This window comes from Diplodia seriata (assembly GCF_021436955.1).
Source record: "Diplodia seriata strain FDS-637 chromosome Unknown scaffold_3, whole genome shotgun sequence".
Classification (NCBI taxonomy): Eukaryota; Fungi; Ascomycota; class Dothideomycetes; order Botryosphaeriales; family Botryosphaeriaceae; genus Diplodia; species Diplodia seriata.
Genome location: NW_027117310.1, coordinates 23450 through 50522, shown reverse-complemented (window position 1 = coordinate 50522; position 27073 = coordinate 23450). Strand labels below are relative to the sequence as shown.

General features: G+C 57.3%; 12 protein-coding genes across 12 annotated transcripts; 7 read left to right on the top strand and 5 right to left on the bottom strand.

Annotated features, from left to right (window-relative positions):
- Positions 1 to 1440: 1440 nt before the first annotated feature.
- Positions 1441 to 2154, top strand: SLS55_002766 (uncharacterized protein; the record flags this gene model as incomplete). The annotated part of the gene is made up of 4 exons (XM_066774246.1): positions 1441 to 1507; positions 1562 to 1780; positions 1834 to 2019; positions 2081 to 2154. 4 exons carry the CDS (start codon positions 1441 to 1443, stop codon positions 2152 to 2154), a joined length of 546 nt encoding a protein of 181 aa, XP_066634365.1.
- A 1314-nt stretch (positions 2155 to 3468) lies between these two features.
- SLS55_002765 (uncharacterized protein) lies at positions 3469 to 4908 on the top strand (the record flags this gene model as incomplete). Its single annotated transcript, XM_066774245.1, has 2 exons — positions 3469 to 3476; positions 3498 to 4908. 2 exons carry the CDS (start codon positions 3469 to 3471, stop codon positions 4906 to 4908), a joined length of 1419 nt encoding a protein of 472 aa, XP_066634364.1.
- Positions 4909 to 4974: 66 nt separating this feature from the next.
- On the bottom strand, positions 4975 to 5969 carry SLS55_002764 (uncharacterized protein; the record flags this gene model as incomplete). Its single annotated transcript, XM_066774244.1, has 2 exons — positions 4975 to 5506; positions 5563 to 5969. The coding sequence occupies 2 exons, from the start codon at positions 5967 to 5969 to the stop codon at positions 4975 to 4977; spliced, it is 939 nt and encodes a 312-aa protein (XP_066634363.1).
- A 1325-nt stretch (positions 5970 to 7294) lies between these two features.
- On the top strand, positions 7295 to 8407 carry SLS55_002763 (uncharacterized protein; the record flags this gene model as incomplete). Its single annotated transcript, XM_066774243.1, has 2 exons — positions 7295 to 7440; positions 7492 to 8407. 2 exons carry the CDS (start codon positions 7295 to 7297, stop codon positions 8405 to 8407), a joined length of 1062 nt encoding a protein of 353 aa, XP_066634362.1.
- Positions 8408 to 9018: 611 nt separating this feature from the next.
- On the top strand, positions 9019 to 10046 carry SLS55_002762 (uncharacterized protein; the record flags this gene model as incomplete). Its single annotated transcript, XM_066774242.1, has 2 exons — positions 9019 to 9352; positions 9451 to 10046. 2 exons carry the CDS (start codon positions 9019 to 9021, stop codon positions 10044 to 10046), a joined length of 930 nt encoding a protein of 309 aa, XP_066634361.1.
- A 519-nt stretch (positions 10047 to 10565) lies between these two features.
- Positions 10566 to 11730, bottom strand: SLS55_002761 (uncharacterized protein; the record flags this gene model as incomplete). The annotated part of the gene is made up of 2 exons (XM_066774241.1): positions 10566 to 10971; positions 11027 to 11730. The coding sequence occupies 2 exons, from the start codon at positions 11728 to 11730 to the stop codon at positions 10566 to 10568; spliced, it is 1110 nt and encodes a 369-aa protein (XP_066634360.1).
- A 5037-nt stretch (positions 11731 to 16767) lies between these two features.
- On the top strand, positions 16768 to 17733 carry SLS55_002760 (uncharacterized protein; the record flags this gene model as incomplete). The annotated part of the gene is made up of 3 exons (XM_066774240.1): positions 16768 to 16927; positions 16979 to 17227; positions 17282 to 17733. The coding sequence occupies 3 exons, from the start codon at positions 16768 to 16770 to the stop codon at positions 17731 to 17733; spliced, it is 861 nt and encodes a 286-aa protein (XP_066634359.1).
- Positions 17734 to 18921: 1188 nt separating this feature from the next.
- On the bottom strand, positions 18922 to 19620 carry SLS55_002759 (uncharacterized protein; the record flags this gene model as incomplete). The annotated part of the gene is made up of 2 exons (XM_066774239.1): positions 18922 to 19500; positions 19612 to 19620. The coding sequence occupies 2 exons, from the start codon at positions 19618 to 19620 to the stop codon at positions 18922 to 18924; spliced, it is 588 nt and encodes a 195-aa protein (XP_066634358.1).
- Positions 19621 to 20337: 717 nt separating this feature from the next.
- On the top strand, positions 20338 to 22010 carry SLS55_002758 (uncharacterized protein; the record flags this gene model as incomplete). The annotated part of the gene is made up of 3 exons (XM_066774238.1): positions 20338 to 20406; positions 20481 to 21770; positions 21831 to 22010. The coding sequence occupies 3 exons, from the start codon at positions 20338 to 20340 to the stop codon at positions 22008 to 22010; spliced, it is 1539 nt and encodes a 512-aa protein (XP_066634357.1).
- Positions 22011 to 22607: 597 nt separating this feature from the next.
- Positions 22608 to 24998, bottom strand: SLS55_002757 (uncharacterized protein; the record flags this gene model as incomplete). The annotated part of the gene is made up of 9 exons (XM_066774237.1): positions 22608 to 22754; positions 22817 to 23162; positions 23226 to 23356; positions 23416 to 23806; positions 23854 to 23974; positions 24104 to 24134; positions 24311 to 24447; positions 24500 to 24534; positions 24973 to 24998. The coding sequence occupies 9 exons, from the start codon at positions 24996 to 24998 to the stop codon at positions 22608 to 22610; spliced, it is 1365 nt and encodes a 454-aa protein (XP_066634356.1).
- A 416-nt stretch (positions 24999 to 25414) lies between these two features.
- Positions 25415 to 26368, top strand: SLS55_002756 (uncharacterized protein; the record flags this gene model as incomplete). Its single annotated transcript, XM_066774236.1, has 3 exons — positions 25415 to 25704; positions 25760 to 25793; positions 25847 to 26368. 3 exons carry the CDS (start codon positions 25415 to 25417, stop codon positions 26366 to 26368), a joined length of 846 nt encoding a protein of 281 aa, XP_066634355.1.
- A 135-nt stretch (positions 26369 to 26503) lies between these two features.
- SLS55_002755 (uncharacterized protein) lies at positions 26504 to 26962 on the bottom strand (the record flags this gene model as incomplete). The annotated part of the gene is made up of 1 exon (XM_066774235.1): positions 26504 to 26962. One exon carries the CDS (start codon positions 26960 to 26962, stop codon positions 26504 to 26506), a length of 459 nt encoding a protein of 152 aa, XP_066634354.1.
- Between the last annotated feature and the right edge of the window lie 111 nt (positions 26963 to 27073).

The following is a 27073-nucleotide window of genomic DNA, read 5'->3' as shown; positions in this document are numbered from 1 at the left end:
AGCCGCACGTAGCTGTAGGCCAAGTCTGAATCACTTGGCTAAGCTCTTGGAATGGGTGTAGACGCCAGTGGCGGGAAGCATCTGGCTACCACACACCTATCATGGTAAGGTACTATCTGTATTCGGTAAAATCGCGTCTCAATCCGTCCTGCAGCCTCCGCTGGCCTCAAACTAGTTCGCCCGGTAAGTTTGTGTGAACTTCTCATAGCTTTGCACGACACGGCAAAGGACGACGGTGCGAAACTTCTAGGCTTTTCCCTCCACTACTTCGAACTTTAGACCTCGAGGATGGTATCAAAGCAGGGCGGATTCCATCGAATCGAGAACAATCCACCACAGGCACCAATACCAACCAACAAGCAACAACTCCCTCAACCAAAAACCCCGCTCCCCAACATGAAGCCCACCGCCCCCAACAACCCCCCGGACTACCATCCACCCGCCGGCTGGTCCTCTCCCCAGCACCCGCTCTCCATCGCCCTTCACATCCACCTCAACCTTCCACGTCGCCGCCGTACTACGCCTTCGTCCTCGATACCTTTTCTCCAACACCCGTCTACTACACAACAACACCCTCCCCGTCATCCCTCCCATCCGCGCCCACCACGCCCCTCCTAAACGGCCCCGGTCAAACACTCCAAACCCACCCCCTCCTCCTCTCCCTTCCACCGGTGCCAGATTCGAAACGCAATCTGCGGCAACCCAGGATTTCGCCGCCGAAGTCGACAAAGGGTTTCCATCTGCGGAGGATCAAGGGGGAGCCCGGGGAACTTTTGCGGAGGTGCATTCAAGGTTGGCGGTGGTCAGGGGCGGCGAGGGGGCGGTTGGGTTGAGACGGAGAGGAGGGTGCTGGGTGGGTGAGCTTGGGGTTGGAGGGTCTTGAGGTGGAGGCGGGCTTGTGGACGGCGGTAATGGTGCGTGGTTTGTTTGTTGATGTTGTCGTATGCGGCCCATTGTCCAGATCGGATTTATCATGGATGCTGTGAGATGGGTGTTTTGTTGCATGTCTACCTACTTGCAGTGTCAGTCAACGCGTTGAAAGTGTGGGAGAGGAATATATGTATATGCACGAGGGTAGAGCACGAATATACAGGTGGTACTGATAAAGTAGTGCATGATCAGCGATCTTCGTAGGCATGACATCAGCACTACGATTGAATAATGGCTCACGTCACTACTTTCTCTTGGTTTATCTCAGCGAAATGCTCTTAAAATGGCATGAAAAGATAAGAATGCTCGGCTATCTATAGACTGTGGCTCTGCCCCGCCAAGGGAAACGTGGACGCTCTCCCTGGTTGAGCGATCTTCAAAGCGGGGAAGTTCACGAGCCACACAAAGCGTCAGCCGCCTTCGGAACTCAGGGGCTTATAAATGGAGCAGTTCCTACACACTGCACCATCGGTTTTCCAAGTTTTGGATTTTGTTGCACGCATAACCAACATGGCCGAAATCAAGATCCGGGACGAAGATCTTCAGAATCTGAAGGGCAAAGTGATAATCATCACCGGTGAGTATATTAGAAGACATGCGCATGCATTCAAATATACTAACAAATGATCAGGCGGCTCATCGGGCATCGGACTTGCTACCGTCTCGCTGGCTCTCAAACACGGGGCAAAGGTCGTCATAGGCGATCTCAACCCTCCCCCGCCCGAGGTTCGAGAGCACGCAAGTTCCACCTTCGTCCCGCTCGACGTGACATCGTGGGCCGCGCTGTCAGAGATATTCGAGAAGGCAGTCGAGCAGCACGGCCGAATCGACCATGTCTTTGCCAACGCCGGTACGTCAACCCCGACAGACGCGACCCAAACCTCTGCTCACCATCGTCTCCAGGCGTCGCCCCCCGCACAACGCTGCTGGAGGACAAGCTCGACAGCAACGGCAAGCTCCAAGAGCCCGACTACTCGGTCATCGACATCAACCTCAAGAGCGTGCTGAGCACCACCGCCCTAGCCCTCCACCACATGCGGAAGCAGCGCCCACCCGGCGGCAGCATCGTCCTCACCGCATCCGCATCCAGTGCGTTCCGCCGCCTTCCCCCATCCCCTCTCCGCCCGCCCCGCTAATCCCACCCCCCCAGGCTACCAGCGCTTCCCCAGCGTCGACTACAGTAAGCACCACTATCCCCTTCCCATCCACCCATCATCCAACTAACCAACCCCCACCAGCAACCGCCAAACACGGCGTCCTCGGCCTCCTCCGCTCGCTCTCCCCCACGCTCTCCAAGACCCCCTCATCCGCCGCCGACCGCCCGGGCACGGGCACAGGCACCCCGCTCTCCCACCACATCCGCGTCAACGCCATCGCCCCGCAATGGACCGCCACGGGCATCGTGCCGGGCGACGCGATCCGCGCGGCCGGCGCGTACTGCATGCCGGCGTCGGCGCCCGCCCGGTCGGCGCTGTACCTCATGGCGAGCGAGGCGCGCAGCGGGGAGTTGGTGTTCTCGCAGGCACTAGAAGGCGCGGGTGGAAACGGAGAAGGGCAGGACGACGGCGAGGGGGGGCGCGTGCAGTACAAGGAGATTGACGAGGGCATGTGCGGGGAGGCGGCGCGGTTGTGTGGCGTGCCCGGGCCGGATCTGGCGGAGACGGTGGGCAGGTTGATGGAGATGAAGGCGATTAGGGTGAGTAGGGCGGAGGCGGAGGCGGATCGGGCGGAGAAGGCGGGGGAGGGGCTGCCGCCGAGTGTCAGAAAATTGTGAGACTTGTGGTGCGGGGAAGGGGAAGGGGAAGGGGGGTTTCCACGCGGGATCGGATGTTTTGGGTTTCCGTGTGGGTTGGCGGGTGGGACGAAGCTGGATGGGGCGGTTTCGCTGTTGTTGTTGGTGGCTGTGGGGGGAGGGTGCTTGGCTGAGAGGGGGTGGACTACGTGCGGGGTTGCACGTAAGCGGTTGCCGGTAGCCGATTGCCCCGCGGACGGCGGACGTGGTTGCGTCGTGATGCTTTACTTATACGACTCTGTTTCTTCTTTTCGAGTGACTTACAATACTGAAAGACTACGCGCACCTTGTCGAAGCCATGGCGTTTCCGTTGGATACCCCGGAAAACAGAGAGTTGACGGGTGGGGATCTTCTTGCCCAGTCATTGAAGAAGCTGGGGACTGAGGTGGCGTTCGGACTGCATGGTGGTCATCTCGATGCATTCCTCCTCGGCTGCGAAGCCATTGGCATCCGTCTCGTCGACACGCGGCACGAGACGGTGGCGGTGCAGGCTGCCGAGAGCTACTCCAAGATGACGGGGAAGACGGGCGTCTGCTTCGTCACTGCAAACAGCGGGTGAGTTCACATCAAGGCATACATTGGCCAGCCCACTGAGCATTCGTAGCTTTTCGAACGGGCTCCCCGGCCTCGCTACGGCCTTCGCAGACAGGAGCCCTATCTTATGCATCACTTCATCCGTGCCGCTCCGGGACCAGGAAAACAACTCCCTGCAGGGCCAAATCGACCAAGTCGTCGTAGCGAGAACAATGACCAAGTTCGCCCACCGCGTGACGAGCGCCGAAGACCTGCCCCGCCTCGTCGCCCACGCCGTCCACATTGCCGTATCGGGAGCGCCAGGCCCCGTCCTCCTCGACGTCCCCATCGACGTCCTCTTCACGCCCATCACCCCGCGCCTCATCTCCTGGGGCTCCATCAGCAGCCCGCTCCCCTCACCACCAGCCCCGCACCCCGCCGCCATCGCCTCCGCCGCCGCCATCCTCCTCGCCGCCAAACGGCCCGCCGTGATCCTCGGCACGGGCGCCGCTTCCGCCTCCTCCTCCATCTCCGCCTTCGCCGCCGCCGCCCCCGGCATCCCCCTCCTCACCAGCGGCAAGTTCGCCCGCCTCCCGCCATCGCTCTACGCCCTCCCCTCGTTCGCGGGACCCGCGGGCGTCCTGGCCGCGCTGGGAACGTCGTCGATGACGCCGGATGCCGTCGTGCTCGTGGGCGCGCGCACGGGCATGTACCTGGGCGGGCGGAGCGGCGCCATCGTACCGGCGTCAAACTGCCACATCATCCAGATCGACACGGACGGCGGCGAGCTCGGGCGGACGTTCCCGGTGGCGGTGGGGATGGTGTCGGATTCGGGCGCGGCGCTGGAGGCGTTGGCGGCGGCGTTGAAGGAGGGGAAGCAGCAGCAGGCGACAGTCGACGGGGGGTGGCTGCGCGCGGTGCTCGAGGTGGGGGGGCGGCCGAGCCTGTTCGATGGCGTTGATGATGTGGTAGGGGAGACGGGGGCACTGCATCCGCATCGCGCGCTGGACGCCTTCTTCGCCGCGCTGCCGCCCGACGAGCGCCCCGTCGTCGTCTTGGACGGCGGCGAGGCGGCGCTGTGGGCGGGCCCGGTCGCCGCGGCGGCGAAGTGTCGGCCCTCCGCGCTGATCTCGTCGACCGGGTATCTCGGCTTCTTGGGGAACGGGTTCGGGTACGCGTTGGGCTGTGCTGTTGCTGGCGAGCGGAAAGAGGGAGGCAAGCCGCCGCTCGTCGTCCTGGTCACGGGCGATGGCGCGGCGGGGTTTCACTTCATGGAGCTGGATTCGTTTGCGAGGCACGGGCTGCGCGTCTTGACGGTTGTTGTGAACAATGCGTGTTGGGGCATGAGTCGCAATGGGCAGGATCTGGTGTACGCGGGGAAGACGGCGGCGAGGCCGGTCAGCGGGTTGAGTGCAAGCGTCGACTTTGCGATGGTGGCGAGGGGGTTGGGATGCGCGGGGGAGAGGGCGGAGGGGTTGGGGGAGGTTCGGGAGAAGGTTGGGGCATTGCTGCGGGAAGGGGCGGAGGGACGGCGGCCGGGGTGCTTGGATCTGAGGGTTAGTGCGAAGCCGACGCACCCGGGGACGGCGGCCATGGTGAGCATGACGGAGGATCCGGATGTGATTGTTGTGCCGTATTACGACAATGTGCCGAGGCCGCACTATAAGCTCTAGAGTCGTGTTGTTCATTAAAGTGTTATATACTGCAATATATATACTGAATGTACAGCGGACGGATCCTCAGTCCTCGGTGAGAAACGGAGGGAGCGATACCTCGCTCGGAGTGATGCTGTTGTTCCTCGAAGCCTCTCCCATGATTTCCAAACTGGGGCAGTGCGAATCCCGCCGCTGCGTCATGGTCGTGGTGACCAGAATCGCAGAGTCCCTGGGCGGCTCGACACCGAACCGACCGAAGCCCTCTTCCGGCCCGCCCCTTTCCACCATCGACTGAACAAGTCCTCCTTTCCGGCTCATCTGGTTTCGTTGCGCCGCGTCCATCCTGATGCCATGTTCCAGCAGCGAGTTCCACCCGTGGCCTTTTTCGAACCCAGTGACGGCAACCGTTGCCTGGTCACTCCTGCGGTTGGGATTGAGGAAGCGCGGGAAAAGCCGGGTGAGAAGCGTTTTGCACTGCGGCAACGACGCGCAGATGATGCCGACCACCACTTCGATCACCGCCCAGCGGGCCGAGTCTACGTTGTCCCATCCTGGATCCGTTGAATCGGCTGCTTTGTCGATGGAGCGCAGGCGAAGAAAGGAGCATATACATCCACTGCGTTCACTGTTGTGAGATTGAGGACACTGAAAGGAGAAACGTTGCCCACTTACAATCCGCCAAGAGCAAAGATGCTTCCGAGCGCCCATCTTTCGCGTCGAGAGATGCGTAGGGACTTCACGACGGGGATTGGAAGCACGATGAGGACGAGGTCGAAAAAGACGTAGGTGTAGCCTTGGGCGAACCACATGGCTTTGACGTTGACGCAATGCTCGCTGAAGGCGGCGGGCGACGTGACCTTCTCCGGATGCCAGAAGAGCGATATTGGCCGGCAGGTCAGGATGCAGCACGTCACCGACACTACCGTGTTGAGCATTAGGACGTATAAAAAGACGACGCACGCTACTCTCGTCCCTTTCGACGAGGCAAAGAGGCGCAGGTAGGAGAGCACGATGGACATCTTTGTGATGCCCAGGCTGAAGTTGAAGAAGATGTACGCAATCCACAGGTTCTTGGCCATATTAGCAACTGACAAGATGTTGCGGGCGTAGCGTACGAACCAAAGTCATGCTCTGAAGCTCGGGTATCGAAAGATTGGAGATATGCGACCCGAGACCAGTATCTGCTTGAGTCAGATATGAATCTCCAAGCAGCATTCAAGCTTACGGGTTGCATGGATAAGAAGTCCCATCAGAGCAGCCGCACACAGCTTGTCAAGGTGTCAGCGCGGAAGACGGAAGCACTCGGGGGCCCGTACTGTAGCCACTATGATCACACTGTCGTCCAAAGCAAAAGTGCGGAGGAGATGCAGGTGGGTGAACAGGCGTATGCCAACGACCAGAAGGCAGATAGCAAAGACACTCGCAGTGGTGGCAATGACCTCATGCCCTCGGGTTTTGGAAAGAACTGATGCCTGTTCATCACTGCCATGGTCCTGTCGAAGCTGTGGGGGTAGACTTCTGGCCGAGAGTGAAGGGATTTCCATCATGGGGACTGGAGCTGTTATGTGTGCGTGCGTGGCTTGGGCGACAGATTGCCTTAAGAATGTTACATGCACTGGCAACCTCCGCGTCGACCCTGTTCCCTGATTCCGACATCCCTTGCGTCCGGACTTCATTCCCACGATCGACGTCCAACAAAGACCAAGACAAGCGAAACGGCCGCCTCTGGCCTAGTCTTCCATCCCTTGGGCGGTCTCGATTCGGTAGGGCTGACGAAATGCAGCACAAACAGGCATAGCGAGCACGGCGATACGGACGCTTCCGCAACCGGACACCTGCCATGCTTGGTTTCCTTCGGCCGAGCGAGGATCGGTAGAACAATCTTCGCAGCATCTGGCGCCGTCCTCCGTATGGAAGCGCGCTAGAATTCTCTCATGTGAAATTAAGAATCCAGGGGACATCCGGACGAGGTTAAAATAAAGTGTATGGCCAGGTGACTGTGCATACAGTCACACGAAATCCATCTCTTTCCACGACCAGCAGGTACCCAAAGAGTCATAAGAAAATCAGCACGATCCTGAACCATAATCAGTCTGATGGTCGCGTCGAAGATGGGACTTCCCGATTGAAGATGGGGAGCTTTGTTGGATTACCTGCGAACGAGCTCTGTCGCGCAGGCTCCCGAGCATGCCAACCTCCTTGTCGGAAAAGACCCTTTACCAAGAGCAAGATCGGCATGAAGATTGTGCAATAGAGGGGAAAAGTGAAGGAATAGTGGAGCAGCCGGGGACTTGTCGGCGTCTGCCCCGCAGCTGGCGTCGGAAAAGATGTGCATCTCGCCGACCACGATGCGGGGTGTTCGCTCTTCAGTCACACTTTCCTCGCGAACTTGCCAACGGGCAAAATGGCGAAGCCTACCGTTCTGCATCTTGGAAACGCTGTCAAGTACAGCACCGAGTACTACGAAAAAGAATTCCTACCAAGGTTCAATGTCGTCAGGAACGAGGACTTGGACAGGGAGTCCTTTAAGAAGGCTTTGAGAGAGAAAAAGTACGTTTCCTAAACACATGCATACAGGTAGAAGTACTGAGCAAGACACAGATATGGAAACTTCTCAGCCATCTTCCGGCCGCATTTCCAGAGCGGCGGCGAGATGGGTCAGTGGGACGAGGAGCTGATCTCTCTGCTGCCGCCGTCCGTCCGCATCTTCGCATCCGCAGGCGCCGGCTTCAACTGGGCCGACATCGACGTCTTCGGCAAGCACAAGATCTGGTACGCGAATGGAGCGGGCGCATCGGACGAGGCCGTCTCGGACACGGCCCTCTACATGATCCTGTCCGTCTTCCGCAACCTGACCCGCGCCCAGCTGGCCGCGCGCTCGGGCGACCCGGAGCAGTTCACCTACACGCACGGCTTGATCGCCGACATGTCGGCCAACCCGCGCGGACACGTGCTCGGCATCGTCGGCCTGGGCAACATCAGCAAGAAGCTGGCTGTCAAGGCTCGGTTGGCGCTGGGCATGGACATCCATTACTACGACGTCGTCCGTGCCAGCGCCGAAGAGGAGGAGAGGCTGGGGGCTACGTACCACGCGTCGCTGGACGAGCTTCTGGCCATCTCCGACTGCGTCTCGCTGCACACGCCGCTGAACCCGCACACCCAAGACTTGATCAACGCGAGCAATATTTTCCTCATCAAGAAGGGCGCAAGGCTGATCAACACTGCGCGGGGGCCCATCGTGGAGGAGAAGGCGTTGATCGATGCGTTGAAGAAGGGCCATCTCTCGGCGGCTGGGTTGGATGTCTTCTACAACGAGCCACACATTCCGAAGGAACTCATCGAGATGGAAAATGTCACGTTGACAACGCATATCGGTGGAGGAGCGCTGGATACTCGAGTCAACTTTGAGTTGCTGGCTATGAAGAACATTGTCACCGTGGTGGGTCCGGACGGGGGATTTGCTGGAAAGCCGCTGACGCCAGTCAATACCCATGCATTCGAGGCAGCGGGGCAATAGGAGAGACTCAATATGGATGATATCTTCTGACCACATGAGATCGTAGAGCAGTTGTGATATGCTTGGTGATACGCCGGGTAGCGTTAAGGCGCTTCTCCGAACCCCCACCTACCATATCGGATTTTAATCCGACTACAATGCGGGGTTCGGGAGAACGGCGTACTACTGACCATCACAACCACAACCCATGCTACTACACCCTGCTCGATGTCGGTATGCTCGGCCGCTGACGCGACGAAGCAGTCCAATTACCGAGGGGACTGCTTTGGATGTATGTACTTACACCATGGCCCTCAACCAAGCTTCCCGCCGATTTCGTCCACCGATTCCAGCCTCTCCTATTCCAGAGCCCAGATAGCCAACACCAAGCCTCGGAAATCCCACCACCACCACCAAAAAAATGCCCTCGTCAACGATCCCCGCCAAAGCGCGCCCACTGCCCCCCGGCGTCTACTGCCCCGTCGTCACGCTCTACAAGAACACGCCGGCCCAGGAAATAGACCTAGACGCAATGGTCCGTCCCATCCCGCCCCGCCCCATCCCACCGCCGCGCGCCGCCGGTCCCCCTGCACGTCACCAGCACTAACCAACCTCACGCTTGCGCGGCGGGCATGCAGTACGCGCACTGCCAACACCTCGTCCGCGCCGGCCAGCACGGCCTCGTCTACCTCGGCACCAACGGCGAGCTCGCCCTGCTCGACCGCGCCGAGCGCAAGCAGATCGTCGCCACCGCCCGGCGCGCCGTCGCCGACCTCGGCATCCCCGACGGCGAATACCCGCTCGTCGCGGGCATCTCGGCCCAGGGCACCAAGGAGACGGTGCAACTGGCACACGACGCGCACGATGCGGGCGCCGGGTGGGCGCTGCTGCTGCCGCCTAGCTACTGGGCCAAGGCCGTCACCGAGGAGGCGCTGTTGGGGTACTATCGCGATGTGGCGGATGCGAGTCCGCTGCCGGTGGTGGTGTATAACGTGCGTGGCATCCCTTCTTCCCCTTTTCCCTCTCTCACCACTCCCATGCGTTGATTTTTGCGGCGGCGGCAGCGGTGGTTCAAGTCACTGATGGAAAGACGTTCAACAACAAGTTCCCTGGCGTGACATCCGGCATCGACCTCGACTCGGACCAGCTCGCCGCGCTGGCCGCGCACCCCAACATCGTCGCCGTCAAGCTGACCTGCGGCAACGTCGGCAAGGCCGTCCGCCTGGCCAGCACCTTCTCGCCCGCCCAGTTCGGCGTCTACGGCGGGTCGTCCGACTACCTGGTGCCGACGCTGGAGGCGGGCGGCGTCGGCTGCGTCACCGGGCTCGCCAACGTCTTCCCCGCCGCCACCGCCCGCGTCTTCGATCTGTGGACGGAGGGGAAGAGGGACGAAGCGCAGAGGCTGCAGGCGGTGGTGGCCAACGCCGAGTGGGCGTGCAAGAAGAGTTTGGCTGCGACTAAGTATGGCGCGTGGTGGTTTGTTGGGAGGACGAGGCTTGGTTTGCGGGACCGCATGACTTTTGCGCCGCGTAAGCCGTATTTGGAGATTGGGGAGCCTCTTCGGCAGTGGACGGTTCAGACCATGGGCGTTCTGGAGGAGGATGAGGCGGCTATTTTGGAGGGCGCCGAGAAGAATGGGAAAGCAGATGGTGCTTCGTGAATACGACAATGCTGCAGGATGCCAAAGCGAACGTGGATGGACAACGCTGGCAAAGTTTTGACTCGGGCTCACTGAACATGTCCATCAACAAATTCCAGTGTTTACTGTTCCCACCGACGAACCTGAAGAAAGCAATTCCTCTCACTCACGTCGTTGAACAATTACCAGGAGTTCCTTGACTTCGAACATCAAGATGTACCGAGCTCCGAAGCACCTCCAGGTGGCTTCTTGTCTTTGGCAGTTATCATAGACGTTCCCAAGTCAAATTATGGTATCAAATCAGCGGGGCCTTGGACAGTCTTTTGGGCTCTTCCTACGTGACCCGCTAATAAATACCATAGTTTCTCCCAGGGGCAGCGTTGGTACGATAGCGCTCGGCTGGGGGACGCGGGAAGAGTTTGTGGACCGAAAGTCGCCGGGTCGGTATGATGTCTTCGACACGGCGAGGGCTCCACCGCGGCACGCATGGATACCGGTGAATCATGCTGAACGGAACATAGAAAGCTGCCTGGTCTTCCACTAGTGCGCCCCTGGGCCTCCCGGGTGGTAGGCGCGATACACCTGCAAAGCCCCTTCGACGGACTGGACGATGCCGAAGAACACGGTCAAGAAGAGAACGGCAACGGCGACCCAGAAGGTGTACCATTGCGGGCCCTTCCGTCTGTCGTACCACCACTGAGACAGCGAGCTCGGCTCCGCCTCGTCAAAGACCTGCTTCAGCAGCACGAGCCGCTCTCGCCAGAAATGGAAATTCTCGATCTGCCGATCGTCGGTGCGGAGGTGTGGTAGTCGGACCGCTCTGCCGTCGAGGTTCTCCAGAGAGCGTTGCTTCTTGTACCATTTCGCAGTGCGCTTGTCCGAGGACGGAAGGAGCAGAGAGAGCGTGCGCAGCGTCTCCTTGCAGAAGCCGGGTGGGAAGATGTCCCTGTGCGGTGCGATGAGTTTTGCGGAAACCGTCGGGTATGAGATGCGTGGCTTACGTGCGGCTCTGCTCGAGGAACGTTGCGTGGTGGAAAACGAGGACCTCTTTGTCATCATCCCTTAGCCTCAGGTGATCGGAGATATTGTTGGTCCAGGAGACTTTGATGCCGGCGAGGAGCTCGAGATTGCGGGCGTTGAAGAGCTTGGGGAGGCGCACGTAGCCCGCGCTCTGCCTTGCGGGCTCGAAGTGATTGGATACGAATGCGCGCAAAGAATCCTTGTCCCAGAGGAGCGGGCGGTGGGCGGAATAGGCGCAGTGTGGTTGGCCAATGTCCATCATCGTGACCAGCCTTGCCGCCCAGTCGATTGCGTTGTTGATGACGTGGTCGTTGGGGGCGGAATCTTCCTTCTCTTCGGTATCCGGTTTCGAGGCTGCTAGTCGTAATGCTTTGAGGCTCTGTATCATATCATCTCTCTGTCGCGACTCTGCCACAAGGCATTCTACCACGTGTAGGATGTCGCTGTGGGCTGAGACTCTGAATCCGGACGACCCATCGCTTGGTAAGCAGCAGCTTTGCTCCAGGCTGAAGATGTGGCATTGCTGTGCGTAGTACTCGAGGTAAGGGTCGATGTCGAGCGATTGCGCTTTCGAGGCTTTGGGGTCGACTTTATTGTTCCAGATGGCGTTGAGCAGGACCACCTTCTCCTCCACCGTGGGGTGGCACGTGGTAATGGGCAGCTTCAAGCACTCGGCGTCCAGCATTTCGGATACTCAGCTTTGAGGTTATGGCCAAGTGATGTTTCCACGGGGCCTTCGAGGTCTTTAGTGGCGCTTTCTTGGCCATATCCAGCTGCGCCCATGGTGTTGCGCGTCGTTGACGCGGCCAGGTAAGCGGTGCGAGGCAGATATGCAGCTCAGCCTCGGCGGACTACGTCGATTGTCTTGTCACACCCTCCCATCAGCCACGAACCACCCCGCCAGTTCCTTTTCCGGTCTCCTTCCTTGTTGTTGCTCCACCCGCTCATATCTTCAGCTTGTTCTTCTTGTTGCCGCAGCTCTTTCGTGACCGTCTTCCCCTCTTGTCACGCCCTCTTGTCACACAGCGTGAACAGCGTCAGTGGATGCCAGGACCAGCATGTGAGATAAGATGACGACGACGCCTACGAACCGTTTTACGCGTTTCTTGCACCGATCGGAAGAGCCAAAAGACAGCAAAGCCTCGGTGGAAACGCCGACCTTCGAAGATTCGATCGGAGTCGAGTACCGAAAGATCGGAAGGTTTCGCTGCTGGGAAGCTACAGGACATGTCCGCCGAAAATTTCTCGTTCTGAGAGTGTACATCGAAGAGTATCTGAAAGAGCATAGACCGGACAACTCTACGCCTGTCATCTGGTCGGTGTACATAATCGGGAAATCCAAAAAGAGCTCGTATCCCGTCGTTCTATTCTGCAACAAGGAGATCAGCGTACGAAAGGCTGCTAGAAAGCAGATAGAGAACAGCGGCATCCTTGCGAATTTCCCGGGATTCAAGACCGGAGACTTCACCCAGCCGCCTAAGTTTAATCAGCAGCCCAGGCCGCTTGCATCTGACGACGGGGACGTATCACTTTCTTTAGAGAACATGACCGCTATCTGCGATAATCCCACGGGCCGGCTTGTTTCAACGCAGCAATGTGGACCGCACGGCTCGGTCCGGCGGAAGTCGGCTACGGTTAGCACTGTTTTTAGCTGGGACGGCCTCTTACTGTTCACGACGGCCTCACATGCTTTTTTCGAACATAACTACGTAATTAATTTCGAAGGTGGTGATAAGCTTAACCTCGATCTAAGTTTCGACGCGGAAGGCCTCGACGTAGAATCGGTTGAAAGCAGTAAAGATAATGGCGCCCCGGAGGGCTTCCAACGACCACCGGAGAATCGGGGCCTAGCGAGGGATGTAACCACGTCGAATATACGTACGGAAGCTTTAAGTTCGAGGAAGTCGAAAATATCACCTGCTTTTAATCGGGATGACGTTGTGCTTTCGTCTAAAGATAGGCCGAATCCGGGGCTGGACTATTACCTAGTCATATAGAAGGGCAGACAGCCGGCAGATGGCACGAGGGTACCGATTGCCCATTCCCTGTGCAACTATCACGTTGTTTAGCCAAGGATGCGTGCTAGCGACATGCCTCGAGATGTCGCAGTCGTAGCCTACACCGGATCTGGAAATGCCAGAGGTGGCATGCTCTTAGGAACGCCATCGCTTATAACATTACCCGGCGGCAGAAAGACACAGGAACTCTAGTTAGTAAGGCTAGACGGCGCCCTAGCCGAAGGCGACTGCGGCTCCGTCGTCGTTAATAAAGAAACGGGCGACCTCGAAGGTTATATCGTTGCTAGATCTCCGGGTTCGAGGAACGCGTATATTATACCGGCCCACGGGATACTCTAGGATATTCGACGACGTCTCCCCTTACGGCTTTAGATCTGGACTCGATTTAGCAACTGCGGGCCTAGGGTTCCGACGACGGCAATTAACAGCAGAGAGGCTTAGGCACTGGCTGGGAGATTCCGCGAGATTCTAAGTGAGGCGCGCAAGGCGAAGCTGTCTTAGGCGCGGCGAAGTCGCTCGACAGTGCCTTAGCTCCACATCCACAACATACCAGTCGATCCATAAATCCCTTTAGATGGGAGACCGCTTCGGTTTAAGAAGATGTTGCGACACCTTTCCGACAGGCCATTGCAGTAAAACTAGCCAGACTTGCTTAACTACGCTCTCACATGCGTGCCGCTAGAAACGCTGCACAGAGAAGTAGAAAAAGAGTTCTAAGCTCTTCGTATAGATGCCGCCACCTATTTGCCCGTCAGGCCGCCGATACTTGGCTTCTAGGATTGCGTCATCCGAGCACTCTTGCGGTAGTTTAAGAGATCGTTCTTTTTATAGGTCGATAACCCCACCTGCTCACGCTGCGGCGGCAAGACGACCCCACTCGGCATAGAAGAGCCGCTTATCAACGAAAGGGCAGGTAGTGCGAACTAAGTTAAGATCTACCGGTGTAACGATGGCTCTTGCGGCAGCTTTAAGCGGTTTCCGCGGTACTACGACCCTTTTACCCTCTTGCACACCCGAAAGGGCCGTTCGGGGGAGTGGACCCTGTGTTTCTCGATACTTTGCCATGCCATCGGGGCTAGGGTACGGTGGGTGTGGAGCTCGGAGGACCATAGTTGGACAGAAGTCTATTTAGAATACCAGAAGAGATAGATCCACGTCGACACCTATGCTGAGGCGTGGGACGAACCGTCCATTTACTATGAAGGTATGTCGAGGCTCCGCAGAGTTCTAGGCCAACGCTGACTGTGCGAAGGATGGGGCTAAAAGCTGTCGTACTGTATCGCCTTCTCCAAAGACGGCGCCATAGATGTTACCAGACGCTACGTGCGCAGCCAGGGCTTCGCTAGTGCGCGCAAACGGGCTAGTAAAGCCGAGCTCTTGTATATACTGAACGAAATATGCGCCGAGAGGCGAAAAGACATGTCCGCAGAGTAAAAGATACGCTTAAAGCGGGAGGACGAAGCCGAGCAGCGTGAACTACAGGCGTTTGTTCTTAAGCAGATTATATAAGAGCTTTGCAGTCTTAATGTGACGGCGGTTAGCATAGTTTCTTCATGCCAGCCTGATATAGATGAGGAGACAGCTAACTCTGTAAAGGGATGGAGGCTATCGGACAACGTGGTGATTGGATAAGCCCCATCACCGTAGATCACTTTGTCGCCGCGGAAATATATGCAGGATTATGCAAAAGATAAAGAAAATAACATGTTGGAGATAAGAAGAATTCCGCAAGTTCCCCTCAGCTAGGTGAGGCAGCTATCGGTACAGCTTGCTCAATGAGACCAGGGCATCTGTTAGTGGGTCTTTATTAGAAGGGTTTATGCGAACGGCCGCAGGAGATGATTCTCGCCGGGTCGGTACGGCGTGCGGAGGTTGTGATTGGCCCAAGCCGAGGCTCTATGAACTCCGACTCCTTGCATTACGCAACACAACTTCTGATGCTGTCGAAGACTAACCTGCCCAAACGTTGGTGTCGTTGAAAACGTCCGCTTCAAGTGTGCCTTACATGGATGAATTAGCGCCCTCCTTTGCGTTCCAGTTTATGCCCAACCCTGCACCCCGCTCCCAACACCTTCTTTCCGACTACAGCACGCTCTCGCGCCCTCCTCGATCGCTGGATTGACTAGGAAAGTTTTGAGAAACGGCACCGCATCCTGCACCTCAAACGCTGCCACCATCCTCCTACCTGCAGCACACGTATGGACCGTCCCTAACGCAGTGTCAACGAGCAGCAAGCCCAACACCATTACCCAGCCGTAGAATCATCACATGCAGCCGGACTTCCGCCATTAACGTACCTTGCATTCCACCGTACAAGCTACTCCGCTCGACTCCTGCCGCAGCAGCGAGATGTACGCCCCGTCCACCCGATCCAGCACCGTCTCAACCGCCGCCGCCATGTCCGTGTTGTTAAACCCACACGCGAGGTTGCCGCCGGACGCGCCAGTTAGGCCGTCCGTGACATTCGCAAGGCCTGCTGCACGAGGGCGCCGAGAAGTGGGCCTCGGTCGATCTAGCGGACGGTGCGGACGGGCGACCTGGCTGGAGTCGACGGAAGACGAAAGCGATATATTCGTGGTCGGAGTAGGTGCACTCGTAAACGATCGTGGACCGCTAAGCGTCGAGAAAGGCGGGGAGCGGCCGTGGTTTGCGGGGGCCGCTTTCGGTGAAGGTGTCGACGGTAAAGGCGGAGGCGGAGGCGATAGCGATAGCGACGACCGGAGAGGATGCGGTTACCGGCGAGGTTGTTCGCGACGGCGAGGTCGGGGTTACCGCGTCTATGGTAGTCTTAACGTAGACGTTGGAAATGCCGCTAACGGAGGCAGGCCTTTACTAATCGAGTAAGCCACTGCTTCCACCGTTGGTCTTACCGCAAATCCTTTCGATAACCCAGAATCATGCTTCGGAGGTCTCTTTCTAAACACACCACGGCCGAGCGGCGCGGTGCCTGGTATCGAATACATCCCGGCACCATACCACCGGTCATGCGACTACGAGCGGCCACTAGTGTTTAAGATCCGCGAGCCACGCCTAATGTAAGAGATCTCGACAAGAATGCGGCGAATGGGATAGCGATTTTAAGGCAGGCGAACTATAGAGAATTCCAGGCATAGTCGCAAAAAGCAAACTATGTAATAGTCTGTGCAGCAAGACTGGAAGAGACAAAGCATCATTCTACTACTACTAAGGCAAGACAGGGCTCATCCTTCTATCACATTACCCGAACAGCCTCTTTGTCTGCGCACAGCCCGTTTTGTGGAAGCCGATTACAACTACCGTTTTCGCTGAGCCACATTATTGGCTCGAGCATACAAAGCTAAGTTTGCATAGAGTTACCAGCATGCTACATATCACTTGGGCCCTTCTTACGGATCCCTACATATATTTTAAGCTAAATATGGAAAATTCCGCATATCACCGCATAGTGCCGGAAAGGAAACCTAACGGAGTATAGATACACATTCCATCATGGTTGATCCGTACTGCTCGTACAGATGAGGCAATGGATACCTGATACGTATTACGCGGCTGTCTCAAACCATTTGGGGCGGAGCTGTAGATCTTGTAGAATCTCCAAAACACGCCCCAGCCGTTGGAAATAAAGGCACATGTTTTCACTCGAACTCTACTCGCCATATTACTCAACCCAAGCTTTCTATTGATTTACCCGAGCCCTAACTATTCGACTTGTACTTCCCCACACAATGCCTGGTTCGACTCAACAATTCTTCGCTCAATACGAGCCCAGCTTGGCAGCTGCCATCACAGTCACTGCGCTGTTCGCAATCACTACGGCCGTCCACATTGCTCAAATCACACGCCATCGTACACTGTACTTCATTCCCTTTGCGATTGGTGGCATCTGTAAGCGCTTCCCAATAATACCCATCATGGCCTTGCTGACGTTCTTCCCAGGCGAGATCGCCGGGTACATTGCGCGCTCCATCGCCGCGGCCCAATACCCAAATACCGGCAAAGCGCCCTACATCGCACAAACCATACTCCCCTTGATGGCACCATCCCAGTTCGCAGCCGCCATGTACATGTTGTTGGGTTGTGTCATCCGAACGACCGATGGTGGGGCACTTTGCCTGGTGCGAGCCTCCTGGCTCACCAAGATAATTACGGTCGGCGACATCGCCTCAGGCATCATCCAAAGCATCGGTATGTCCAGCTTCTAGATGTGGCATACGTGCAACTGACCCAAGCTCGGCTCAGGCGGCATCACCATGGCAACTGCCGCCTCGAAAACGGCCATAGAGCGAGGCGAAGACTACATCGCTCTCGGCTTGGCCGTCCAGCTCGTCGTCCTCTGCATGTTCGCTGCTGCTTCCGTCCACTACGGCGTTCGGCTTCGCAACAACCCTACGGTTGCTTCTCGCTACGTCTGCTGGCAATCGAACATGGGTGTTCTTTACCTCACCATCGGACTGATCTTGGTACGCACTGTTTTTCGCCTCGTCGAGTATGTCCAGGGTGATGCCGGCATACTCCGCTCCAGCGAGATCTACCTCTACGTGCTCGATGCAGCGCTCATGCTTTCGGTTATGCTTGCCTTCAATCTCAAGCACCCAAGCACACTTGCTGTGCGGGCTCAGCCTGTTCCAACGGAGAGCGACGAAGTCTCTGAAAGCAACGTCTTCCTCTTGCAAGAGAGAGGAACAAAATAGAATGACGGAGATTTGGCAGACAAATAGTGTGTTGACCGGCAATTTGAGTTTACAGCAGGCAGATCAAAACTTTCGTTGTTGAGACAGTCATTTATGCGGAATATACCAGTCCTTTCTTTCAACAAAGAATCATAGTAGCCTTCGTGTATTGGCGACATGATCTTGAAGAGCTATTGACGTGATTTGATAAAGTAAATAGCGAGGATACTCGAGTGTCAACTGTTCCGCTCGAGAAATTCACTAATTGATACAGGGCGGTACACATGCTTCAGTTATTAAGTCTTGTTTTACGTATAGCCCGGCGTCGCCGTGGGGTCGTTGGCGCTAGACTCCGCACTGCCCCTTGTTGCCTTGGGTTTTTCCGGTTCAAGTTAAGGTTAGAGATACATTCGATTCGTTCTCTCGAGCACATCAGCACTCACTGGATGTGGTAGACTGAGTGAAACGGTATTGATATCTGGACACGTTTCTGCTTCTGCACGTTGGCACATTCGTCGCCATGTTGCTGCTTGGTACGAGGAAGCCTTGCAAGTCTGTGCGCAAAGGGACGCTTGGGTGTTGCCTATCGGTCAATCAACTGATTCGTTCGCTCGGCGACTCCGAGCCGGGATTGCTCAGATACTTCGGATTGTCCCGCTTTAGGCATCAACCGCACCAGTCCCTCGATGCTCCAATAAGTACGTAGCACTGCCGACTTCCGATGCTTCCAAGTTCCAACAGTAGCTGCTCAGCCCCACTGATGTTGGCGATGAACATTACTCGTATTGCGTTGCCGCGCCACACCGGCTCCACCGAAGAGACTTCTTGCTACCTCGGCGTGTGAGTTCTGCCTAACCACTACCCGTTACAATAGTCAAACATTCTGTACATATTAAGCCTTCCAGAGTGCGTTCTCGCAATAGCCCACTCAAAACTACCGTTTACGAAGAGTAGGTATCTCTATCGTTGAGCCTGAACTAATGCTAACATTCTTTAGTGGACCGTTTCACAGCTGCCAGCATGACGAGCCCTGGGAGTGCCAGCACGGGCAAGTCCCTTGCTAATGCCGCTGTTTCATTTGGTGGAAACACCAACGCCAACGCCCAAGAACAACTCGACAGGGCATCCCGGGCCACTACTCTCGCAGAACATGGCACCGAAGTCGAAATAGCGCTCGACACCTGCATCCGTGTGAGCCCCCTCGAGGCTTCATCGCTGGAAGGAGATGAGGAAGCAGTTGAGAAACTGTTGGACGCGGTCCTCGACACTCGAGACGGATGCCTCGACAAAGCGCTCCTCGCCGCAACAACCAGAGGGCACGAGAAGATCACCCAGATGCTCCTTGACAGAGGAGCCGATGCAAACGCCCCCGGAGGCTTCCATGGCAATCCTCTCCAGCAAGCATCCTTTTCGGGCTTCGGCACGGTGGTTCGGATCCTGCTGCACGCCGGCGCCCACGTCAACGCCGATGGAGGCCACTACGGGAATGCCCTCCAAGCCGCTTCGAGCAGAGGACACAAAAACTTGGTCGACACACTGCTCAACGAGGGTGCCCGCGTGAACGCCCAAGGCGGCCACTACGGCAACGCTCTCCACGCCGCGGCGTTCGAGGGACACGGGGACGTCGTCGCCATCCTTCTCGACCACGGTGCAGACATCGATGCGCCTGGACCGGGTGCCGTCACTGCGCTCCAGGCCGCCGCGTTCCGTGGAAACGAGAAGGTGGCTGAAGTCCTTCTTGATCGCGGCGCTGACATCAACGCTCCGGGCGGACGGTGCGGTCCGGCTCTGCAAGCTGCTGCGTATGGCGGGAATGAGAGAGTGGTCCAAATGCTGTTTGATAGAAGGGCCAGCTTCAAAGAGGGTGAATCCAGCAAAGCACTCCATGCTGCATCGTACAACGGGCATGAGATGGTGGCAAAGATGTTACTTGAGAAAGGAGATGTGGGCACCGATATCAACGAGCGGCAAAATGCTTATGACAGCGCGCTCCAAGCCGCTTCGTTCAAGGGGAACAGTAACATAGTGAGGATGCTACTTGAAAAGGGCGCTGATGTTAATGCGAATGGTGGAATATTCGGGAATAGTCTCAGGGCCGCCTTATCTGGTGGACATGAGGATCTGGTCCGCGACCTTGTTGACAGGGGCGCAGATATCAACGCGTAGTACTAGTCGGTCAATACTTGTCACCAGAAAGTTCCAGTTTTGCGGTAGATCTATGGAAGCCATGCAATCTTCTATGTTGTACTATCTCATGGTCTCAGATTCGCTCACATTATTCCTACCATGAGGCGGGTGCTCGCTTTCTAAGTGTATCCGAAAGACACTATAATGTGTGTAGATCTTCGGTTCTTCGTGGTGGTAGTTTAAAGGGTCGATGCCGTTATTGAAGTTGGCAAGCCTGGGCGCGCGATAGCCACCCGGCGATAGGTCAGGGGCGCCAGAACCGTAGCGTCTACCGCATTCCATCTGTAGTCCTATGTGTGGCACATATCAGCGGATGTTTCGGCTGTATACCCCAAAACCTTTTTCTTCTGACCACCACCAATTAAGATATTCTGAGGATGGAAAAGCCATCTTGGATGTTCCGTCAATGGGGGTTTTGTCGGAACACAAAGCCGGGGCATGACAGGGTGTGTGATAGGCCAGTACCCCGCCTTGTACGCCGCCGTCAGCTTATTCTACACGCCTCACGTAAGTAAAGAAGGATGCCGGGCGGGCCAACTTTCACCCGCCAGCCTCCACCTTAACTAATAACAACGTCGCAGGTGACGTTCCTGACAAGCTCTCTGCGTCAAAATGTTCCTCCCCCTATTCCTGGTATCCGCAGTGGTAAGTTGGTGTATCCGAAGTCCATCGGGATCGACAGCGCTGATGCGGACGCAAGTGCCTGTGGTTCACTGGCAAATGCGTCTACAACCTCTACCTTCACCCGCTACGCTCCTACCCGGGGCCGTGGCTTTGCCGTGCTACATCCCTCCCGCGTATCTGGCACCGTATCGTCGGCACGAGCATCTCACATGCGCACCGTGCCCATGAGAAATATGGGCCTGTCGTGCGCCTCAGCCCCGCTGAGCTCAGCTACATCACCGGCGATGCTTGGGACGGTGAGTCTGCCCGTCTCTTCAACTCCTGTACTGCAAGGTTCTGATGCTCAGGCAGACATATACGCAAGGCACGGTGGCCATGAAGCACTTCCCAAAGAACCCGCCTTTAACTCGGCGCCGCCCGATCTTCCGCGCGGGCTCGTGCAGGCCCACGACGGCCCGCAGCACGCACGCCAGCGCCGCATCTTCGCCCCGGCCTTCTCCAACACGTCCCTCAAGAAACAGGAACCCCTGATCCGAAGCCACGTGCAGAAGCTCGTCGCCAACCTGCAACGGGCGTGCGACAGCGGCCACGATGGCGAGACCGAAGTCAACATGGCCGACCTCTTCAACTTCATGACCTTTGACGTCATGGCCGATCTCGCCTTCGGCCGCCCGCTGGGGCTGCTGGACAGCGGCACGTACAAGCCCTGGGTGCGCAACGTCTTCGCCGTCTTCCGCCTGCTGTCCCTGCGCGCCGTCATCCTGTTCTACTTGCCGCAGCTGAAGCGCCTCATGACGCGGCTGCTGTCGACGAAGAGCACGGTCGAGAGACGCAAGGCCTACATCGACTACGCCGCCGGCTTGGTCGACCAGCGGCTGGACCAGGAGTCCCACACCGAGCGGCCGGACATCTGGAGCCTCGTCGAGAAGAAGCAGGACGTGATGAGTCGCCGCGAGATGCACGTCAACGCGGCAATCTTCATGGCCGCCGGCACCGAGACGACGGCCACGGCGCTTTGCGGCATGACGTGGTATCTCACGCGGAACCGCGACAAAATGGACATGGCCGCGAGAGAGGTCCGGAACTTGGCGGCCGAGGACCTCACCATGGAGACGCTGGCGACCATGCCTTATCTCAATGCCGTCATCAATGAGAGCATGAGGCTGTATCCCCCCGCGCCGGATATGCTGTACAGGCTTGTGCCGGAAGGAGGTGCCGTCGTTGGCGGGAAACACGTGCCAGCGGGGGTGAGTTGACGCCGCATTCACTTGCCACAGGACAGTTGCTGACGTGATTATCGCCTACAGGCTGTTGTGGGAATCCATCAATGGCCAGCGTACCACTCCGCTCGCAACTTTACGCGCCCAGAAGAGTTCCTCCCCGAGCGGTGGCTGCCCGAAGCCTCCGAGGGCGAATTCGCGAATGACGATAGGAGAATCGTGCAGCCCTTCTCCAGGGGATCGAGAACCTGCATCGGCAAGAAGTAAGTCTGTCTGCGTGCCATGGCTGAGCAACGTATACTGATACACTCACTGTCTTGCGCTGCATGAGATACGGTTGGCTTTGGCCAGCATCCTAAGGCAATTCGATTTCTTCGCTACCGAGAAAAACAGTGATTGGATGGATCAGAAGTCCTTCGTTGTGTGGGAGAAGTCTCCACTGGTTATGAAAGTAAAGAGCGTGACCTGACTGAGGAAGACTGCGAGATGGAAGTAGTCGCTACTTTTCTTTTTTAAGTCGCCTTTCCCTCTAGCTCCCCGAAAATGCATGTCTGCTTCTGCTTAATACCAACGAAAGTTCCACGCCAAAGGGATTGTGATTGATGCAGGTAATAATGGAATGGATGTGGGAAAACAAGCCTCCTGCGAGTAAACAGCAGAACCCGGCTCAGAAGAGAGACTTCCTTCTTCTGTCCAAGATCCAACCAAATTCCAGTACCGAGATTCCGTTCTTCAACCCGAGCTCTGATCAGCTTCATTCAGCTTAAATCGGAGTAGAATCGTCCGTAGTCTCAGTCTCGGGCACAAGAAACAACACCCCAATGACCACGATACTTGCACCAATGGAGAGTACTGCCTCGAGTTTTAGCGACGAAGACCAGCTAAGAGAAATCGTAGTGACTCACGGGGGACGGACTGGAAAGCGGCGAGATATTCCCGCCGCACAACGGCCCTCGTGCTCTGCGGAAGCCACTGATAGAACCTCGAGTCCCTGATGATGTCTTCAATCATCTGCGCCTCACAGTCAGCATACATATCCCGTGCCCACCCCCCGAAACCACTCTACCACTCACCGCATCCCTATCCGAGCCCCCCTCCTCCTGCGGCAGCGCCCCGCGCAGCCCCCGCCGAAACAGGTTCCGCAGCAGCTTCGTCGACAGGTTCGTGCCGAGGATGCTGCCCAGCTGCTGCGACAGGTAGTAGGCCGTGATGCCCTCGGCCGCGTGCCGCCTCGGCGTGAAGCGCGACATGCCCACGAACTGCGCCGACAGCGTCCACCCGAAGGCCGCGCCCCCGACGAAGATGTACAACAGCTCCGCCGCGTTCTCGAGCCCGTTGCGCCACCGGATCGCGACGAGCGCGTAGCCCACTATCGCGACGACGGTGCAGATGAAGCTCGGCCGCCTGTAGCGGTGGAATCTGGACGGGCTGTCAGAGAGGCTGCATTGCCAATGGGATTCGTGTGCGCGGGCGCGACGCTACCGAGTGAAGGCGATGCCTGAGGCTAGGCCTCCGGTCGCGGCCCCGACGCTTGAAGGGACCATGTACACGGCCGCCATGGTGTTGCTGGCGCCTTTGGTGTAGATGTAGAATGGCGTCAGGTTGGTTATCATCTGCCGCGGTGTCAGCCGTACTCGTAGTCAACGTGTCTGAGGGCTGGGGCTCGTTTTACCGCAAACCTTGCCACAAACACAAAGATCTGGATGGCGCAGAACCCTCCCCCGCTCGTTGGCTTCAGCAGTGACAGAGGAGTCAGGGGGTTTGTTGCCCAGAACCTCTCGACGAGGACGAACGTGATGATGAAAGAGACGCAAATGGCTGCTAGGCTGATGATGCCTGGATGCGTCCAAGCCAACCGATCACCGCCGAGATCTACGAAGAGTACGAAGGTGGAGACGGCAACGATGAAGCTGAAGATGCCTGCAAAGTCTATCTGGCGGATGGCTTCGAAACCCGACTTGCGCTCTTGGTCAGGCACATCGTTGTTGGACAGATCTGCTGGGAGGCTGAATGCAATGAGGAGAGCGCAGCACAAGCTGACGGGGCACTGCGAAAGGAAGGACCTGAGAGCGTTGGTGAGCTTTGGCAATGGAGGTGACGGGCTGCGTACCATCTCCAACCAATGACGTCGGAAAGCCAGGCTCCGAGCGGCGGCCCACCGCTTCGCCCAATAGTGGTGATGACGGTCACGAAGCTTCGGAAAAGGGCTATCTGGCGTCGATGTGCGACATCTGGCCCGGTTGGTTAGCCCAAAAGTGACATTCCGTTGTGCTTTCCACTTGCCGGTGATGATGACGGATACCAGGCCGATGAGTCCAGCCCCACCAAGACCTGTGACAAGTCTTCCAGCAATGGCATACCAGAGTGATCCGGCGAGTCCACTTCACAGTACTGTTACCGAAAGCCAAGCAGATGTTTATAGGACGGAACGTACACCCATAAGTTGCCAATGGTGAACAGAGCGTAGCAGAATAGCAACGGCCGCTTTCGGCCGTAGATTTGGGCCAACTTCCCACACTTGTACCTTGGATCAGTCCATGTACAGACAGAGGCCCGCTTGAACTTACGATGGGAAGGGCGATTGAGTAGCCGAGGTTGTAGCTGATAAGCAGCCACGGTGCCTCCTGCAACTGCCGCAAGTCTGAGCCAACAATGGTGTACATGGAAATCATGAGGGACTCGTCGGCGGAAGCTATAAAGGCTCCTGTCATGTCCTGTCAGTCCGCATTGTCTCGCCGCGTCTGTGTGTCACTTACCCAGAAGTGTTGCAATGACACATAGAATGCCTCTGCTGTTTGAGAATATCGACCGCGTTCTTCCACTGCTCCTCGAGTGTAACAAGCTTTCTGTCTCTCGATTCGCCATGATTTCGATCAATTGAGAGCAGATGGTTCAGGAGTTCAGAGGTCGTGATCGTTGTCCCCCGGTCCGCGTTTGCCTTCGTTGCGTGTGAATTGTAAGGATTTTAGAATCATTGCAAACAGCTCGCAATTAATACCGCAAGTTTACCGCCATGTGTATTTTACAGGATACCGGTGACCCGTTTTCCATCCAAACTTGTTCGAATGAAGGAAAAAGACCCCAACGACGATGCCAGCAGTGTTACGTATACTAAGCCCAGATAAGCAGCAGCCGGTGAGATGGTACTCGATGGCGCAACTGCTGCAGTTACTAGATTCGAGGAGCGCCTGCATTCTGACGTGGTACATGAACAACATGGCAAACTCACGAGAGCCTGGACCCACAATCGGACATGCGGATCCTCGCGGCGCTTGGACGCCAAAGCTTTCATGCAGTTGTTGGTCCACGATGATCACACTCGGGTTCGCTTGGATGACGACACGGTCTAGAAGATGCAGAGCGAGTGTGGCTGATGCACGCCCCGCAGTTACGAACGCCAAGCCATATTCCACTAGTACGCATTTCCGAGACATGCGACAGTTGCAGCGGCTTGCAGTGCACCGCGCGGTTGGCCATCTGTCGATGGAAAGCGGGGAAGATGCCAGATGAGGTATGTCCAGACGCTTGGTAGTTTCCCGGGAATCGATTCCAGCGCAGTACGTCCATTAAAGTAGAATCCTTGGTAGACACTCGCTCCCTATCCATTGCCTTCTTGTGCATCCACTTGCTGCCTTCAACCAGCCCCACTTCCCAACCTTCGCACTTTCACCATGTCTTCTCCTTTCAAAGTCAAGCAGAACGGAGCCACCACCATTCACGAGCTCGAGGTGGTGGCCTATGCCCGTCTCCGGAGCCGCGACACGTCAGAGATGGAGAAGCTCCTGTCAAACGCCCGCGCGCCGGGGGCATTCTACCTCGACCTGCGAGACCAGGAGCGGGGCTCGTCGTTCCTCGAGAAAGTGCACCCCGTATACCAGCTCGCCGAGCGATACTTTGACCAGCTCCCAGCGTGGAAGCTCAAAGACGCGCGGGCGGACCAGAAGCCGTCGCAGGATCGAGGGTGACTCTTGTCCATCACGCGAAGATGATGAAGATACCTGCTGACCTCGAGGCAGATACAAGCAGTGTGAGGGTGACGAGTCCTTCGAGGTAATACAACGCCACGCTTGCCACAGCGTTCACGTATGCTGATCCTTCGGCAGATCGCCCGCGACGAACGGCTCAGCGGCCAAGCAGTCCTCCCCGCCGTATTCCACGAGAAGGAGGAGATGCTCGACACTTTCTCCGACGCCTGCCACGAAGCATGCGAGACGATGCTGGCATGCCTGTCGGAATCGCTCGACAACGGGCAGGACTTCCAGACGTACCATCGCCCGGGCGAGGCCAGCGACTCGGGGCTGAAGCTCATCTACGAGCCGTGCAGGCACCGCGTGGCCGAGGTGGTGGACAACACGCACACGGACGGCGGCACACTGACGCTGCTGTTCTACGAGGAGTTGGGGGTCGAGGCGGAGATGCGAAAGGGCGGAGACTGGGCTTTCATCCCGCCCAGAGAGGGCTGTGCCATCATCAATGTGGCGGATTCTCTGCAACGCATGTCTGGAGGAGCACTGCACTCGCTTCTGCACCGAGTCACGCAGCCGGCTGATGGCTATAAGAAGCGCTACTACATCTCGTACTTCCTGCGCCCCGAACAGGCCTGGAAGGACGCCCAGGTTGCCTGAGACGGCCTTTCACTTGCCTCACCCGCCACGCACGATGAGCAAAGTAGTGTTTGATAGATAGCTATCTACAAGAATAAATAACATGGCGCAGAGACTCACATCAGTCAAACGAGCAGTGTCAGTGAGCAACCGAAATCATCCTACGAGCCCCCAGTTATCCCCCGAGCCCGCGCCCTTGGCAGGCTCCGCGGCCGACGCAACCTCCATGGCAAACTCCAACGCATTGAGATTCTCGTTCCTAACAAAGTCGGCGACGTGGGCGGGGACCTCGGCGACCCTGTTGTAGCTGGGCCGGGCACGGGTTCGCCCAAAGCCTCGTAGATACACGGGAACGACGCCCAGCCGCGTCAGCCGGCTGGAGACGTAGCCGTGCAGGTAGCATGCCGGCGCAGAATCGTCGCCGTCGGGTGCGTACGCGGCGATCTGGCCGATCATGGGCAGCATCACCGGATAGGGGTCGTCGTCGGGGGCGGGCTGGAAGCCGACATGGCAGACGCTCGATATGTTGACGATGTTGTGGATCGCGGCGTGCGGGGTTAGGGTTGGGGCCGTCTCGGTGCGACGGTGGGTTGGCTGCTCACCTCGGTGCTTCATCCGGTGGCTGGCGTTTGCGGGTAGCTTGCTTCTTCGTCCTGCATCGTTTCTGCACGCCGCTGGAGAGGGGAGGGGGTGGAGGCGTCCTTTACGGGCGCCGCTGAGCGTTTA